The sequence below is a fragment of the Macrobrachium rosenbergii genome, chromosome 28 (assembly GCF_040412425.1).
Source record: "Macrobrachium rosenbergii isolate ZJJX-2024 chromosome 28, ASM4041242v1, whole genome shotgun sequence".
NCBI classification, from domain to species: domain Eukaryota; kingdom Metazoa; phylum Arthropoda; class Malacostraca; order Decapoda; family Palaemonidae; genus Macrobrachium; species Macrobrachium rosenbergii.
Window position 1 is genome coordinate 3,914,669 of NC_089768.1, and position 17,666 is coordinate 3,932,334.

General features: G+C 36.8%; 1 protein-coding gene across 2 annotated transcripts in view; it reads right to left on the reverse strand.

The window, feature by feature from the left end:
* Window positions 1-4,201: 4,201 nt before the first annotated feature.
* LOC136853984 (uncharacterized) overlaps window positions 4,202-17,666 on the reverse strand; it is a 104,516-nt gene continuing 91,051 nt past the window's right edge. For both annotated transcript variants that reach the window (XM_067129915.1, XM_067129914.1), the window contains exon 5: window positions 4,202-9,713. In XM_067129915.1, coding sequence (XP_066986016.1) covers window positions 8,976-9,713 — 738 coding nt within the window. In that variant the 3' untranslated portion in view covers window positions 4,202-8,975. The remainder of the gene's footprint in view (window positions 9,714-17,666) is intronic.

The following is a 17,666-nucleotide window of genomic DNA, read 5'->3' on the forward strand; positions in this document are numbered from 1 at the left end:
AATTGATATCGAACTACTATTGGAATTCTTCTCTTATGAGGGCGTCAAATCGCCTCTCCAGTCTTGTGTTTCGCTCCTCATATGTAAATTAATCACGTCATATATGTTACTTGTTATTATTTCAGATTCTTTATGTATCTCATTGTATGCATCATTGTACGGCCTTTCCGCCGATATATATATATCTGCCTTTTACATGTTCTGCGACGCATTATAAATGTACGGCGACAAATCGCGCCTCTCTTTTCTAGTGTTTCTCCTTTCAGATGTACATTAATCACGTCATGTATTTTACCTGTCTTTATTTCAGATTCTTTATGTACTTCATCTTATGTATTGTGAGGCTTCAAGGAAAAGTCAGAGGCGAAAGACATTCTTTATTATGTTGTTGTTTTAGATTTAGCTGGCCCCGTGCCAGCACGGGCTCTTGCTCCTCGAGCAGCCCGTAACTCTATGTTGATGATGAGTCTGTGAGATGGGTACGTTGGAAGTAAACTTTATTATGATGCATGAAAGTGATTTTGGTGGGGGTGATCTTTATTATTCTTTACAGGTGTTTATAAGACAAAAAGCGGACGGAAAGGTAGCTGGCGACCCGAGACCCCCTGCGGCGTCCATACAGGATTTGTCTTTTAGCAAGCATAAAAATAGGTACATCATTTGTTACACGACATATAAAAGGTAGATATACATATCGGCAGAGAGGCCGTACAGTGATGCATAAGATGAGGTACACAAAGAATCTGAAACAAGGACAGGTAAAATACATGACGTGATTAATGTACATCTAAAAGGAGAAACACAAGGAAAGAGAGACGCGATTTGACGCCCTTACAGTGTCATTGTGCGGTCTTTCTGCCGATATGCATATCTACCTTTTATATGCCAGTAACGAATGTTACACGTATTTTTATGCTTGCCAGAAAACACAAATCTTGTATGGACGCTTTTTGTCTTATAAACACCTGTCGAGAATAATAAAGAATCAGTCTTTCACTCTGATGTTTCTTGAACCCCACACTGTACTTACCAGAATTTATGTTCATAAATTCACAATGTCTTCTTATGCCTGATAACAATCAATTTCTGTATGGACGCAGCGGGGGCCCTCAGGTCGCCCGCTACCTTTCCGCATTATAAACACGTCGAGAATAATAACGAATCAGTCTTTCACCTCTGACATATCCTGAACCTCACACTGTACTTACCAGATTTTGTTCATAAATTCACGTTTCATAATTTTGCTTGTTCATTATTGGGTTGTACATTTCCAAGCTGCTTAGGGGAGAGAAAAACAATCTTGTATTTTGAGTTTTCCCACCAGTTGAATATTCAAACGACCGTTTCGTAATTGCTCTACATGACAACACATACAATTTTTTTTTCTTTTTTACCTTGCATGTTTTATTCATGCGAAGCGCTGTTGAATTACATTTGTTTAAACCTACGGCCTTGTCTGCATTTTCTTCATACAAGTAATTTTTTTTTTTTTGCATTTGCTTTATGTCCAAATCTCTTGAAACTTATAGTCATGTTAAGATACGTGTCTTAAAGCACAAATTTTATTGTACGCATAAAGCTTGTCATATCGTAACCCTTTTTCTTCCCTGCAGTAATAGTAATAATAATAATCTCTTTCAAATATTGGCCGTCTGTATGCCCCTGAGTTAAATCGCAGTTTCTCAATCCCTCGAGTATTTCTTCTAGCAGCAGGTAAATTATATGACAGCCATCCAAAGTTTATAGATTCCATAACGTTTCGGTAGTTCTTTCTACCATTTAATGAAAGGCAAATGAAGTCAGGGGAACAGTTATGCCATACAGTATTTATAACCGTAAGCAGGCTTGCAGAAATTTTAGGTGATTTTTGGATGTCTGTTGAAACCAGGGAAGGCTGGGAGCTGAATGATTCATCTGGGAGAGTCTGGCCGACTCACTGCCAAAGGTGCTGAATGGCTGGTGCCAGGCCCAGGAGTTTTAGTTGTAGTGTTTTCATCAACCAAACTTACTCAAGGTAATCTGACAGAAACATGACATGACATTCAAGATTTCATTCACAGCTTGAAGGAATACATTTTAGCAATGCATGCCTCGATGAATGGCAGGAGGTCGACAGCCACAAACAACAAACACCCACTTACCAGCTTAACAACAGGCACAAAAGAATACATACATTATTTCCAATTGATGTTTCTCATTCATTGGCAATACATATCATTCCTTCCCCAATAGGTAAAATTACATATTTTGTTCTATTAACCTACCAGGTTTTTTTTATAATTCGAGTAGACCTCCTTAAAACATCATCTGACCTACTCTGGGGTTTGGGAGTTTCCTTAGCATCAGTTTGTACAGAATTTGGATTACACCTTTCCAAGAAACCATCATCATTAAGGAAATTTATTACACTTGAGTCAATGACAACATTGGGAGGAGAACTTGTGAGAGAGGTGCGAAATAATGAGCAGGAAGACAAGTACTGCTGGTTTGTTGATGAAGCGACCTGCTTATAAAGCGGCATGTGGACGTCTGCGTATAACGCAGAGACCGCGGGTACAAAGATTTACAAAAACAGGACAGGTACATTCAGAAAACATAATGATGAACAATGTCTGGTCTGTAACAAAAATACTCTGTTACATATACATAACGCATGCTCACTTGGACAGAAAATAGAATATACAATTCACAATAATAATGTTAATTTGTGCTCGGCCGACCTTAGGTCGAATATGAAGGAACTGCAAAAAACGGGATGTTCTTACAGAGAACGTGTTGAGCGGGGACTTTACAATACTCCCCCCCCAAGACATAAGTAACGTCTGATCAAAGCAGGTATCTGCTGGGGCGATGGAGGGGGCCCTGCTTTCTCGATGTCAACTGGAGGGGGTGGTCGCCTTCCCCCCCCGCCCTCTGGAGCGGTGTGTTGGGGTGCCTCCCTGTCTGGTTTTGGGGTTTTCTGGGGACGCTCACAACGTTTTTCTGCACATGGGGCTGGCCGGAGGGTTGCTATATCCTGCGGGAAGCTTTGGGAACTGCCTCCGACATCCTCCTCCAGGAATGCGGGCTTGAGGCGGTCTATCGATATCCAGTCTTCCCTTACGTGGACGGCTACCCAGAAAGCCTTTTTGTCCCTTTCGAGCACAAGGAAAGGTCCTCTGTAGGGCCTGGTTAAGGGTGGCCGCACGGCGTCGTCCCTGACGAAGATGTGGGTGGCGGAGGACAGACCGGGAGGCATGAAGGGCGACGTCTTGTCGGTGTATGTTCTCTGGCAGGGGGCGAACTTCCCAACCCTGTCACGGAGCCTCTGCGTTGCTATGTTGTCCCCGTCTTCTGCAACGAGTTCCTTCCACAGGTCCCTGAAGGTGTCCCTCATGGCTCGTTGCACCTCTGAGAATTGGAAGTACCAGCTGCCCTAGGTCCTCCTCGGATTGAGAACCGCCCCCAGAGCCAACAGCGACCCCTCCTCAGCAGAAAAAGTCTATGGGGAGACCCTAGTGGTCCCAGGGGAACTCGTCGCAGAAGACAGGGATGACATAGCAATGCAGAGGCTCAGTGACAGGGTTGGGAAGTTCGCCCCCTGCCAGAGAACATACACAGACAGGACAACCCCCTTCATGCCTCCCGGTCTGTCCTCCGCCACCCATGTCTCCGTCAGGGACGATGCCGTGCAGCCACCCTTAACCAGGCCCTACTGTATATGAATGACACAAAGTATAGATTGATACAGTTTGGATATGTGATATGTAGGGATGACGAACAGAATAGTGAATAGTTGTAGATATGGAAATAATACAATTAAAACGACTAGAAGGTTCCAGGAAATCAAGGGAAAATGGCATAGATGGAGACCTAGTCCAGATGATGATTCAAGTGGAAAGGGCACAAGACACTAATGATGATGATGATGGTGATCATGATGCTCACAAAATATATTTAAAGGAAACTGCTGTGATAAAATTATTAGGTAGTATATGAAAGGCAGAAATTAACACAGAACTTAAGCTTGATACAAAATAAGGAGGGTGAAAGATGTAGTGTTCAGGGGAAATCTCTCCCTTCAGCCAGCAAGATGATGATCTTTTTACAAAATTTATATCTGGTTAGCCACTTCAAATAAAAGCATATGGCTATATAAAGCGATGGTTTGTCTATGTACAAATGCCTTAACAGTATTCTCTTCAAATGGAAAAAAAATCTATTTTTAGTAATTCAGTCTTTATTAAAAAAATCAAATTAATGGAGCTAAGTATACTAAAGAAAGATACAGAGTGATGCTGCCTTTCCTATTAGTATCATTGATTAAAACTATTTTCAGTTTCAACAACTAATAAAAAGGTTCAAAGAGATCACAAAGTATTATATTTATGGTACAAATAGCACATTACAATAAATTAAAATAAATAAATTCATTTCTATACAATATCAAAAATACATTACTGAAAATGTGTATGCTCTAACTGCAAAGTGGTGCACAAAATAACAAAGTCATAAGCATACTACTTTTCAGTAATTCATAAGCTATTCTATAAAGTTTGGATAAGATCATTTTCATATAAAAGCTTAGTAGCCAACAAGGGGTGATAAAAACACATTTTTTATCGCATCCCTTTTAACACACTGACCTGCACATTTTCAATAAAGTAACTGTATCTCACAACAACTTTGTTCCCTGTGAAAAAAACATCACTTCAATGGCTTCACTTTCAAGATTATAACTGACATCTGCCCAAGTATTAATCAATAACATTTTTCTTTTATATAAAATTACTGATAAAGCATAAAACTCTTGTTTCACAAAATATGAAATTTAATATATATAAAAATGAAAACTTTCAGTATTTTACAAAAGTGAAGGTGAGAGACTCCAATGCCTGCCTGAATAATACAATAGCAACAACATCAGCAAAATTTTAAGGCCACTTACCATGAGTTTTTACTCTTAAAAGTATGAGGAAACTTTTTTTTTATACTGTATACAGAAGTAAGTCATTTCACAGAATTTTCAGTCAATTACCGTGTCTTACCTCGAACCATTTTCATATTTCATGAAATATCACAACTGCCAGTCATGGGAAAAAAAGATGCCAATGCCCAACTGAAAACTAGTTAAGCAGTTGCTAAGACATGTGATTCCTTTAACAAATGGAGCCCATATTTTCCCTGCTACAGCCTTAATTCAACAGCCCCTAAGTGAATTCCACCAACGAGACAAATTTGTGGTTGGGAGGAGGGTACCCTGAGTAACGTATTAGTTTTGCACAAAAGGAAAAAATTATCTTTAAACAGCTTGGCAAATTCAGGTGCCGGGGTACAACTGAACAGAACATGGTTCTTGCTAGTTGCTGTTGTGTGGAAATCCCAGAAAGAGAGAGAGAATTTTTAGTTTGCTGAAGACTTTTTTATATTTTTGGAGCAAAAGATACAATGAAAATTCTTTGTGTATAGCAAATTCTATTCTTTATCTTATTTCCAGAAAAGTTTTTGTGATATTCATGTGGAAGTGTCACACAAAGTTTGTAAGCTTTTATCTCAAAAGTAATTAAACTCATCCTAACTGGGTCCTGCAGTTGCTACAGAGTAGATGGGCCCCACTAGGAGAGGTTCCTTATTCTGTACATTCTTCATCTTCAGCAATGACCCTTCCTTATCATCAGAGCAGTATCCGTGGCACAAGGTTTCCAGAGTCAATTACCTAACTCGTACATAATTTGTAACTGCTGTCCTCTGCTATATCACTCATTCGATGGAGTATTTTACAGCATTATGGATCTCTTACCCTTGGTACTCCCTAGTGGTTCAGAAGTAGAACACAACTCGGTATCTGGCTTTGAAAAACTAGATCTGATGCTTAAGATCAATTCCAATAAGAGTTCATACATATCCTTGAGGTCTCACCTGAATAGAGATTTTAGTCTAGTTAAAAGTTAAAGCTCACTGCCCAGTCCCACTAATTCTCCCAAGGTCATGAATTCCACACACACACACACACACACACCCACACACACATACACACACAGCTGTTTTCTTTCTTCCTTTTAAAAGCCACTGAAGCATCTTGAATATTAGATGGCATAAAAAGAATTTCATTAAAAATAATTTTCTAAACATTTTTTTTTGCACAAGACACTTTCGAATAGTTATAATTCATACTGTATTTGTTTAAAGCTTAAATGTAACACTCTCAAGCTTTATTTTTTGAAAACCTCTGAGGGCAATATTGTACATATTTTCCTTGTAAGTTATGGTTACCCAATATTTGTATTATTTTTACACCCATGCTAAAAAATGATACTACATGACAGTATAGGATTTCAATCAAAAGTCACTGACTGGCAACTAACAAGCTGCACATTTATATTTTCTTTGAATGTGAAAACAAATTTATAGTGCAAATACATTCAACAATAAATTTCTGTAAATCTAGGTGCAAATTTTAAAATACTTTTAAAAATCAGGGAAAGTTTTCATAACATTATGACATTTGGTGTATTGCAACAATAAAAATTTAAATAGTCCTATTCGATTATTTTCACATTTCAGTGTTGAAAAAATAAATTAAAAAGTATTACTTTAGGTAAAACGAACCCACCAATATCAATGGGTGGGTGTGGCTTTTGCGTAACACAATCAAGATTTTGTTCCGAGGCTTAGGCATGTCAGTGTTCTTCATTCGCTAAAAATACATTAACGTAGCATTCATATTTCTATACTAACAATTTCTGGAGGGAACCATACGAAATTATCTACACATTCTTGCATCTCAAGTTACCTTATGAATAAGTTATATACCAAAATCAAGCAGAACTTTACTGAGAGTAACGTGTTTTGTAAGTAAAAAAGAAAAAAAAAAAATATTTCATAGGCCCTGACATTAACACTGATAACTTTTAAAATTAATAACTGTCTTATGGATATAATTTAAGGAATCATCTTTTATTATTCAAAGAGCTGGTAATCTCTAAAAATAAATCCTTTAGTAAACTAGATTGCAATTCAGAAGCCTTAGTTTTTTGTTATTGCAATACAGTAAATGGGTAGCTTGAACGTACTCAAACTCCAGATTTCTAAGAAAACTATTTGTAACTTACATTTATAATTTGAACATTTTGTTATACCTATTGAGCCAAGTCTACTGTTATATACTGTAGAGGAAGTTACAGTGACACCTTGAGCAGCATGTTGTGTGTAACAGCACTAATAACTTTGTAACACTATGCTTTCAGCCAAGCAATGTAGAAAAAAAAATTCAATTCAAAAAGATTAAGAATGATACCAATCCATGAAAGACATCATTCATATTCCAGGAAGAAAATTAATGTTAGTTATGAATTCACAAACTCATTGACATGTATGGAAATGGAAAAAAAATACTTAACACATCTTGGCAACTGTACAACATTTTACTTTGCATCTGGAATTTTGTATGATCAAAGAGAATCATGTGGAATCAGTTTTGAGCATGACTGAACACTATACCTTTCATGTATTCAAATTAATGAGATTTCTATTGCCTTTGTAATATAAAAAAAATTGGCATTACAACGAAAATATATGAAACAGTATATTACTATATCCCTCCCAATAGACTATTTGGTAAACACTTACAGTATCTGATACTTTTCGTCTAATCAACATTCACTACCTTATTTTTAGATAACAGGGACTTTACTGCATGTCATAAGAGTAAAAATTTTGAGATAATGTTACGGCCTTATGAAATTCACCCTTTGAGAGATTCTAATCCTCCTCAGTGACAGTTATAAGCTCTACTGGAAAACATTATCTAGTTATCTTTGTGGATAAATGAATAGCTTTTACTGATCACAACATGACACTATAATCTTCCTTGTCAGTTAAAACTGACAAAGTTCAGAATAGCAGTGATATCACCTCACCCTATTTTCCCAGTTCAGCATTAGCAATAAAATGATGTGCTAGATAAATCTGGGGGTCAATCCCTTAAACATGTCATCTCTGTCAACTGCTCATGCCACTTATATTGTTCTGAAGCAAATGCCATAAGAAGATTGGTAAAGGGTTGCATCTATGAGAGGGAGGGAAACTGATGCAATAGCTGTTAAGGGGAACTACAAACCACAGACAACATCAACAGTATCTTCAATTGTAGGTTAAAGATGCAAAGGATTGAAATATAATGAAGTTCTGCTTACACTGTATCCAAGTAATGATGTAGTAACAAGAGAAGTTGAGACTGAACTCCATCTAATCAGATGGCCTCAGATGACAGCTAAGAAGTATAAAACTAGTTTAGTAATGGATTTCAGATCTCTCCATGACTGGCAATTATGACTCTGGTAAAGTATTACAGTAGTTTTTTCTATATGGATGCACACAGTATTCATGTCTTGTACGCCACCAATTAATTCACCACTGAAATTCCTTAATTCTGGAACTACACAGCCACAATCACTTTTAAATACCTATCTATCAATATACATCACAATACATGTGATGTGTATTGGCTCAACTACGTCAGGTATAATCTTAAAAGACTACAGTTAAGTACCATACCATAAGCATTTCACTTACTGTTGTAAAAGTCTACTTCTTTTGCTTGTACATTTAAAAAACTTGATATATTGGAGTACATAAGACATTCTACAAGCTCAAAATACTTGTAATAGTTTTAACTTTTCTACAATTAAAAATTACACTGCAGCATTGATTCTACATATCAGATGCAGCTGCACATTGCACTTCTGGCACCCAATGACAATGAGAACCTTTTGTTGCTACAAGAGGTCACTGCAGTTATAAAAACATAAAGGGACTTAATTTGAAAAGTAGCAGTAACAGCTGACTAGATGGTTAAAATATTTAATTCTTTGTGAAACTCACTTCAGAATGAGCACAAAACTGCATCAGTTAGCAAGCATCTAATAGGGAGCAAAAAATTTGTTATCAAGTGCACTATAACAGCTAATAACAAGATTAACAAGTCTACTGTATATTTAGTCTTCACCAAAAAATGTAGCAGGGTATGATGGTAATGTGCATCCCTTCTGTTGTAATAACTGTTGAGCAGTCCAGGTTCCACAGTCTAGGCACTGCTCTAAAGGTAACCCTCTGCTCAAGGCAGCAAGGAACCCCCCAACAAAAGAATCACCAGCACCTGTTGTATCTATAATCTTCTTTGACGAGATTGGGGGCACCAACCGCTCTCGAGCAATACCATTGCTGACATATAAAAGAGGTTTCGGGCCATTTGTTACAATAACAAACTTCTGCTTCATTAATCTTGTTTTTTCAGATAACTTATTTGTAGCATTACACTCACTAAGTTTACCATTAGAGAAGCCATTACATAATTCTTCAATGATGCCATTGGAGCTCACACCATTATAATGGTTGAACTGTGGATCATGAGATATCTGATGAGTTCTCTCCACTAATGTGTTTCCTTCATCAATGGAAATATTCTTCTTGTCCCTTTTTATTTTTTCTTCGCCCTTAAGAACCCTTAGAGCTTTCAAAAGACTGGGAAGAATGTCTTGCCCATTTGTGAGTTGCACAGTCAAGTTTTCAACATCAACAAATCTGTCTAATGTCTTGTATTCCTCTGCATATCCAAAAAGTATGTCTACATATGGCAAAAGTTCAGCTAGCTCATTGGGATGATTTTCACATACATAGCTTCCACACAGGTTAAAAACAAATGTTTTGTTATGTTGCTTGGCATACTTGGCAATCTAGAAGAAAAAAAATTGAAATTATGAAGTTGATTTTAAAATTTGTATTTTCTCAACAACCTGAATTTTGGTCTGCTGAATCACTTATAAATTACAATTTTCAACACAGTAAATAAATTTGGTTCTTATCTATCAACACTAATATATTACTCTAAATCTTAAAATAGGCACTAACACCTGAAGATAGAACAGATTACTGACTGAATTTTCTCACAAAATACTGCCTGGGGGAATATTTCTAGGCCTAACTCTTCACAATAATACACAGTTCCAGTTAAGTCATAAACATGTGTACAACACCTATAGTTTTCAACATCTATTTACTGTTAGTAATAAGGTCCATTTCTTGAATGTAAAGAATTTTCAAAATAGTTTTTATATTCCATAAAAACAAACCTTTTATGTGACATATGCTTAATGCCAAAGAGGATAGATGAGCCAAGACCTGAAATTCTACTACACCTCAAGAATTACAGAGCTGTTTAAGTATCTCTCTCAGGTAAGCACTCGCTGCCACTATGGGAAACCCTACATCATCTGCACATCACTCAAAAATTCAATGAACTCTTTTTAATTACTTATAACTGATAGGAATACGAGAAATCCAAGCAGAATAAGAAGTTTGGATTTATGGAAATCAATTACAGCAAATGAAATTTTGTTTCTATGATATGGATAGAACTTCCATTTTACTCATGCTATATAGCAGGTGAGGCACGTCAATCACAACACAGGGAACTACACACAATGGGAAATGGAGAAATCAAGATTAAAATGAGTATAAGTCAATGAATATTATATAAAAAGTGAAACGGTGAAACCACTGAAAGAAGGTACTGTATACATAGGGAGCCAAAATATTGTGTGGTGTGACATCTGGGAAGAGAATGAGACTGGCATAGTGGTGGAATCTAGATACACAAAGGAAAATAGAAGAAAGGAAGAGAACCTTCAAAGTCTAGAAAAGAATGGGTAGAGGAGTGGGTAGAGATATAAAGGGAGAAGAGAAGGGAGGCCTAAAGGTTGGCAGCCAGGACGAAGAGGAAGATTTGGGAGAGAGAAAATCAAACTCAACACAACAAGAAAAGAAATAATATGCAAGAGGGGATGGAATAATTAAGAATATAAAGAATGTAAAGGGGACTATTTAAGTTGAGAGTGGATTTTCACTTTGCTTGCAATATCACCTGATGCTGAGTACCCATGCCAGCTCTAAATGGAATGCTGTATGCAACACAAAACCCATATGTATACAAAGGTTGCCATGAAAACAACTATCATATGAGTGGCATCACACAATTTGGTAGTGTTTTACTTGAGTTCACAACTTCCATGGCCAAGGCAGGGTCTGAGCTTACACCATCTGAAGCCAAGACTGAATCTGAGTCCAACCTCAGGAGTCAGTGTCTGATTTGCCCCAGTTGCTACTGTAGCCTATATTCAGAATTCAGGTTTTACATCAAAGTTGCTCGGTTTCAATTCTCCACCACCTTAAGGTGCTAACGCAAATGTCAGCCTGGTTTCCCCAGTCCCCCACCACAGACCCTGCAATGTGGTAGTGGCTGACAGTGATAGTGTAATAAATAAATCAGTGTCATTGATTCTTTGACTGCTTACAATAAGCACACTAAGTAAATTATAGTTTTGTTTTGGTTCATGATTCACCCCTGTAACCAAATGGTCATTTGTAATATGCTATTTATATTGCTGCTATATGAAATTATCTCAAATAATTCACTGGACATGCAAGATATTACTTCAACATACTATATTAATTGTTCTAGAGCCATTGCTCAAGTTTTGATTTTAACTCAGATTTTAAAGCAATTTCAGCACCTTGTTTTGATATTAAGTATATGTAGAACAAAGAAAAAGGAGGGAAGGAAAAACAGGTGTGTAACATCGAAGATAAATCAACATATACATAAACAATAATACAAGTCAGAAAAATTAAGACATCAAAGTTGAGGAATAAACAATGACTGAAGTGTTCATAAGCTACATAGTGTATAATCATCTCTTTCTGGTGCTACAATTTGAAGCTATTTATGCACTATATGAAATATTGGTGATTGTAAGTTGATAACAAAAACATGCAGTGGGTAGTTCTTGATTATATTAAACATTTATCAAATGTACTAAAAAGGTAATTTAACACTATTAAAAAGTCATAACACTAAGGCCTTCTGTGTTTAGTGTAATTTATACATGTATTAACGATAACTGAAAAACGACCGCCTCAAAATTTACATTATAAAGGGACTAGGTTTCAACTTCATGTAACAGACAGATGCACCAACTGTGACAATTGAAAACCATTCTCAATAGTGTAATTCCAGGTGCATTCAGTTCTCAGTTATTAACATTTAGCTGTAAATAAAACAATGTACAGTATTTGAATAATTTACTATACAATTACATTAAATCATGTTACAGCTCTTATATTCAAAACTATAGCATGAACTTTCACCGTTCATATAAATATAGAGAACAGGAATGTCTCCTAACAAACCCATTTCTTTTGCACAGCCTGTTTATGTCTAAACACAAAACCCCAATCATTCCAATTTCCAAAGAAGAAACTAAGACCTGGTTCCCCTTTTAGGTTGCTGCAAATACATCTGGTTCAAAGCAACCCAGTTCTTCAGTACTAACTTGTTAACAATGTACGTTTTTCCCAAGTTTGGAAAGCTTTTGATTGCCTTCCCATTTTTCATCCAATACTTTTTCAGGTATTATTTTAATTTACTTTGTTCATAGAGCTGAAAAAAGTGTTTTAAAAAAGTGTTTTATGTTGCTATGATTCTCATCTCATTCTGGCATATTTTTGCTGTGAATTTTTTCCCCTAGATGAAATAACTGGTGCCAGATGTTAAGTGATTTGTGGCAGTTGTTCACTGAGTATTTGTATTTTCTCTTTTTGCATGAGCATTGAGCCCTTCAGCTCTCATTTTCTTGTAAGCACTCTTGTATACAGATTTGAGACATTTATGTACTGTATTACTGACGTGTAAGTGCTTTTGACTTTGTATTGTTGTGGTCAGTGTATTATGTTAAGGAAAGTACTCTTCCTGAAAGTGCAGTTAATAGTCAAAAGGGAAATAGCGTGTAAGGCTAGAGGCAGTGGACTGAAGGATTTTCTCTTGCTATAGCCGATTCACTTAAGGTAGATTCTTGGGCCTATGAGACGTTTGTTTGGCGGCCTCTGATTGGCTGGTACCGGGAGGCAGGGGACTCGCTCAGTCTCATTTTTACGTATGTAGCTCAGAAAACTAGCAATATATGTTTATATATTTCTTAATTTTTCTCCCATTTTGCACAAGATAGGAATGTTTTGGTCATACCATAGGATTCGGTATTAATTGTACAACTAAATATGATTCCCTGAAATCAATAAGAGAAAACACAAAGGAATTACAACGAGTAAAAGTGAAGAGAGAAGCATTTAATTCTTTATACCCGTTTTTACTTATCATCGGATTTTGCATCATTCATGCGATCAAGATAAAATAAAACTTGTGTTTTCATACAATAAATTCACCCTGAATACTCTGGTGCTTTCAGATTTTAGATGCGTGAGATATGTGAGATAGGTCTTATTATGTTGTATCCGTTCTTGATGCAGTTCGCCAAGAGACGGTGATGATGATCTGCACGATCACGACACTGTGTTGGTCCTCTCGGCCATTGACAGTTGCCAATTAGCGATATGAGAAGTTTGCAGTTTCGGCAATATTTGCTGTATTATTGTCATTACATTTTCAGGAAATAAATGCACAGGATTCCCATTATGACTGTCGAACATTTTCACTCCAGTATTAAACTGTGTATGTCTGCATGTCTGGAAATATCAGATACGAAAAAAAAAATAATCGGACGGATGTGTCTGGATGTGTTGGGTTCAATTTAGTGTAGAAATTTGCATACATACTGTAGACTACATGATAAATAACAGGCCTACATAATGATGAGTTCATTATTATGGTCGCTCATTTCTCTGGTCAGTAACATCAAAAGCTTATTTTTCATATGTTCATTCAATGAACGAAAGTACATTTTTTATTTCTTACCATAAAATCTGTTGGCGATGTCTAAATTGAAGCCAGCACATCCAGACGCATCCATCTGATTATTTTTTTTTTTTGTATCAGTAATGTCCAGACATATACAGTATAATACTGGAGTGAAAAGGTTTGACAGTCATAATGGAAATCCTGTGCATCTATTTCCTGAAAATGTAATGACAATAATACAGCAAATATTGCCGAAACTGCAAACTTCTCATATCGCTAATTGGCAACTGTCAACGGCCGAGAGGACCAACACAGTGTCGTGATCGTGCAGATCATCATCACCGTCTCTTGGCGAACTGCATCAAGAACGGATGCAACATAATAAGACATATCTCACATATCTCACGCATCTAAAATCTGAAAGCACCAGAGTATTCAGGGTGAATTTATTGTATGAAAACACAAGTTTTATTTTATCTTGATCGCATGAATGATGCAAAATCCGATGATAAGTAAAAACGGGTATAAAGAATTAAATGCTTCTCTCTTCACTTTTACTCGTTGTAATTCCTTTGTGTTTTCTCTTATTGATTTCAGGAAATCACATTTAGTTGTACAATTAATACTGAATCCTATGGTATGACCAAAACTTTCCTATCTTGTGCAAAACGTGAGAAAATTGAGGAAATATATAAACATATTGTTGGTTTTCTGAGCTACATACGTAAAAATTAGATAGTGAGCGAGTCGCCTGCCTCCCGGTACCAGCCAATCAGAGGCCGCCAAACAAACGTCTCGTAGGCCCAAGAATCTACCTTAAGTGAATCGGCTATAGTGACAATATCATAATGGACCATTTTTCACGAAGTCTCAGCAAAGATGTCTGGGGGTTCCAGGTAAGGCTTATAGCTCTTTCATGTTGTGCATTGCAAAGGACCCACTTGATTTGTGCATTATTTATCAGGGTAGGCAATGAATGCTTAATCTCATGTTCCATCTTCCAAGAATTTCTACCTCAGGATGAAGAGGTAACAGATGAGGTCTATGTTTTCCACAGGTGACACCTATGTTGCTTCAGTTTTTGGAGGTTTCTTCCCTTTCGAGCTTCTTGGTCTTGGATGACTTGTATTAAGGGGCACTCCCCATATGATGTCTAATTCTTCTGCTTATGACAACCTGTTGACACACACCAACACCTCTCTGGATTCACTTTCTTGTTATGAGCACTTATCTGAAGAGAGAACTATTTGCTCATCTACCAGGTTGCTTCACTTCATCAAGGGTCCATTCTTAAGGATAATGATTCCAGTCTCCTTTGCCATTAATGTTTGTCTTCTCTAGAGGGTCCTTACTATCACTGTTATTAAAATAGTTTTACCAGACCACTGAGCTGATTATCATCTCTCAAAAGGCAGGCCTGAGGGATTTGTTTGTATTTATTGGAGTAATTTCAAATGTTGAATTTTCTGACAAAATTTCACTGATCGATTTATTTCCAAAACTTGATGCTTCCTGCTGATTATACTTTGGACATTCACACAATAAATGTCTAACTGTTATCATTACTTTATATTCATAGCATTCACGAGCAGGGTCATGTGGATTATTCATTAGGTGTGTTAAAAGAGAAAGGCCTATTTGGAGATGTGTCAGGTTTACTTGCAAATGTCTCGTTTTTGGTATGATGAACTCCATTTTCCAACACTAGGTTTTACTTGTTTTAATTTTTACTCTCAGCTTCTTCATTCCATATATTTTTGCCATTTTTTTATAATACTTATTTTTATATGTTATATAATTCTTAATAGGGATGTCCACATTTGATTTTGTCATACGGGTTGGTTGTTTGGCTGCTTTATCAGCTTCGTTTGCTTTGATCCCTATATGGACATGGATCTAACATATTGCTATAGTTTTCCTATTATTATATAACTTATGGAATAATAATTGACTGATTGATTATAACTGCTAAAACTGGCATCACAACACCTACGTTACTGACGGCGCAATAAATTAAAATATAAAACTAAAAAATAAGGAAATTTGAAAGTAGTTTCATATGACAAATATCTAAAAACATAAATGTATATATATAATCATATCTATTCACATATACTATCTATACATACATACATATTGTATGTATACAATTTAAAATTCATTGAGGAGGCCCACCTCCCTAACAAAGATGCACAACTGCTCTATATTACATTCCTCACTGAGAATTGTAGCGAGGATAAAATGTCCCTTCTCCAGCTGGTCCCCAGCTGGTCCCCAAGAGAGAAACCTATGTCTGAGATTCCCAGTACTGGGACATTCGACCACAAAATGTCTCACAGTCAAGGGCACAATACAGTACAGCCACCACAGAATGGAGGATCTTCGCCAGACATCAAGAAGCCCTGAGTGAGTCTTGTATGTCCAATCCTAAGCCTGCACAACACTGTTTCTTGTCTCCTTGGCATAAAAGGATATGGTCAAGGAGATACTGGTGATGTAACACTTTGCATTTAATGATTTGTTGCGATACTTTCCCAAAGGGACGGCCAAAGCTTTTTCATTTTCGGTCCTACTAGAGGATATATATCTTGACAGTAGTAGGCATCTTCTGAGTTCTGGGGAGGTGACTGCTGACTTGGCAAGTTGACCAGCTTGCTCATTCCTAACCACCCCAACATGGGAAGGCACCTGGCAAAAATCCACTTCTTTACCTCTTCTCTTCACTAAAAGCAGCCATTCCAATATCTCTAAAATCAGTGGGTTTAAAAGAGTTAAAACATTCTAATGACTGAAGAACACATCTTGAGTCAAAATATATGGTAAAACTATTTCCTTTCTGAGTTAAAATTTCCTTTAAGGCCTTTAAAATTGCATGCAGTCCTGCTGTGAAAATAGAAGCAACACACAATAACCTCCCACTTCTTTCTATATCAGGAAAAGCCACTGCAAAGCAGATGCCAGCACCTGACTTTGAGCCATCCATGAAAACTGCAACGGAGTTATCATGTTGCGAGGAATAATCTAAAAATATTGACCCCATTGCCTCATTAGACACTTCTGCTTTTGTACAGTTAAAATATCTACAAAATTTCATCTCTGGAAGATTCCAAGGGGGCTAACTGAATACCTTGCTTGTAAAATCTCCATCCTTGCCACGTTTAATTGCCTGGTTATACATTTTACTTTAAAAACAAATGGTTGCAGTTGCTTGGAGTGATTTTCATAAAACTGCCAATGCCTTTCATTTCTAATATAAATGCTGGTTAAGAACTTAGGGAGCCTCTGAAATCTGTATCAACTCTGAACCAGCAGATGTTGGTAATGTAGATCCAGAGGCATCTCACCAGCATCTACAAGCACACACTCAGTGGGAGATGATTAAAATGCTCCTGTAGCTAATCTTATTCCTCCTTGATGGATTGAATTAAGTATTTTAAGGGTTTAGGTGTATGCTTCACACCCATATGTTAATTTTTAAAAGACTAAAGCTTTGTATAATCTCAACATCTGTGTTCGGTTTGCACCCCACAAAATGTATTACACAACATTCAGTATTATGTCTTGATATACTTAAGATTATTTAGCTGAAAGTTAAACTAAAAAATAAGCACTAGATTTTGTCTTCTGGCATACAGAATAACTTCTTGTCTTTTAGTAGCTAATTGGCAAGTCAACTTGCTGTCAAAAATCAGCCCATGAAACCTTGATTCACCAACACATGGGATTCTCTGCCCATGTATAAACAGATCTGGATCAGGATGGAATCCTCTTACACGGCAAAAGTGCAAGGTTACTGTTTTACTAGCTGAAATCCTAAAACCATTCATCTCAGCCCACTTTACTATATTATCAATTCAGAGCTGAAGGCGGCGTTCAGCCACTGCCATCCCTGTTGTTGCAAAATACATCGAAAGGTGGTCAACAAAAAGAGTATAAGCTA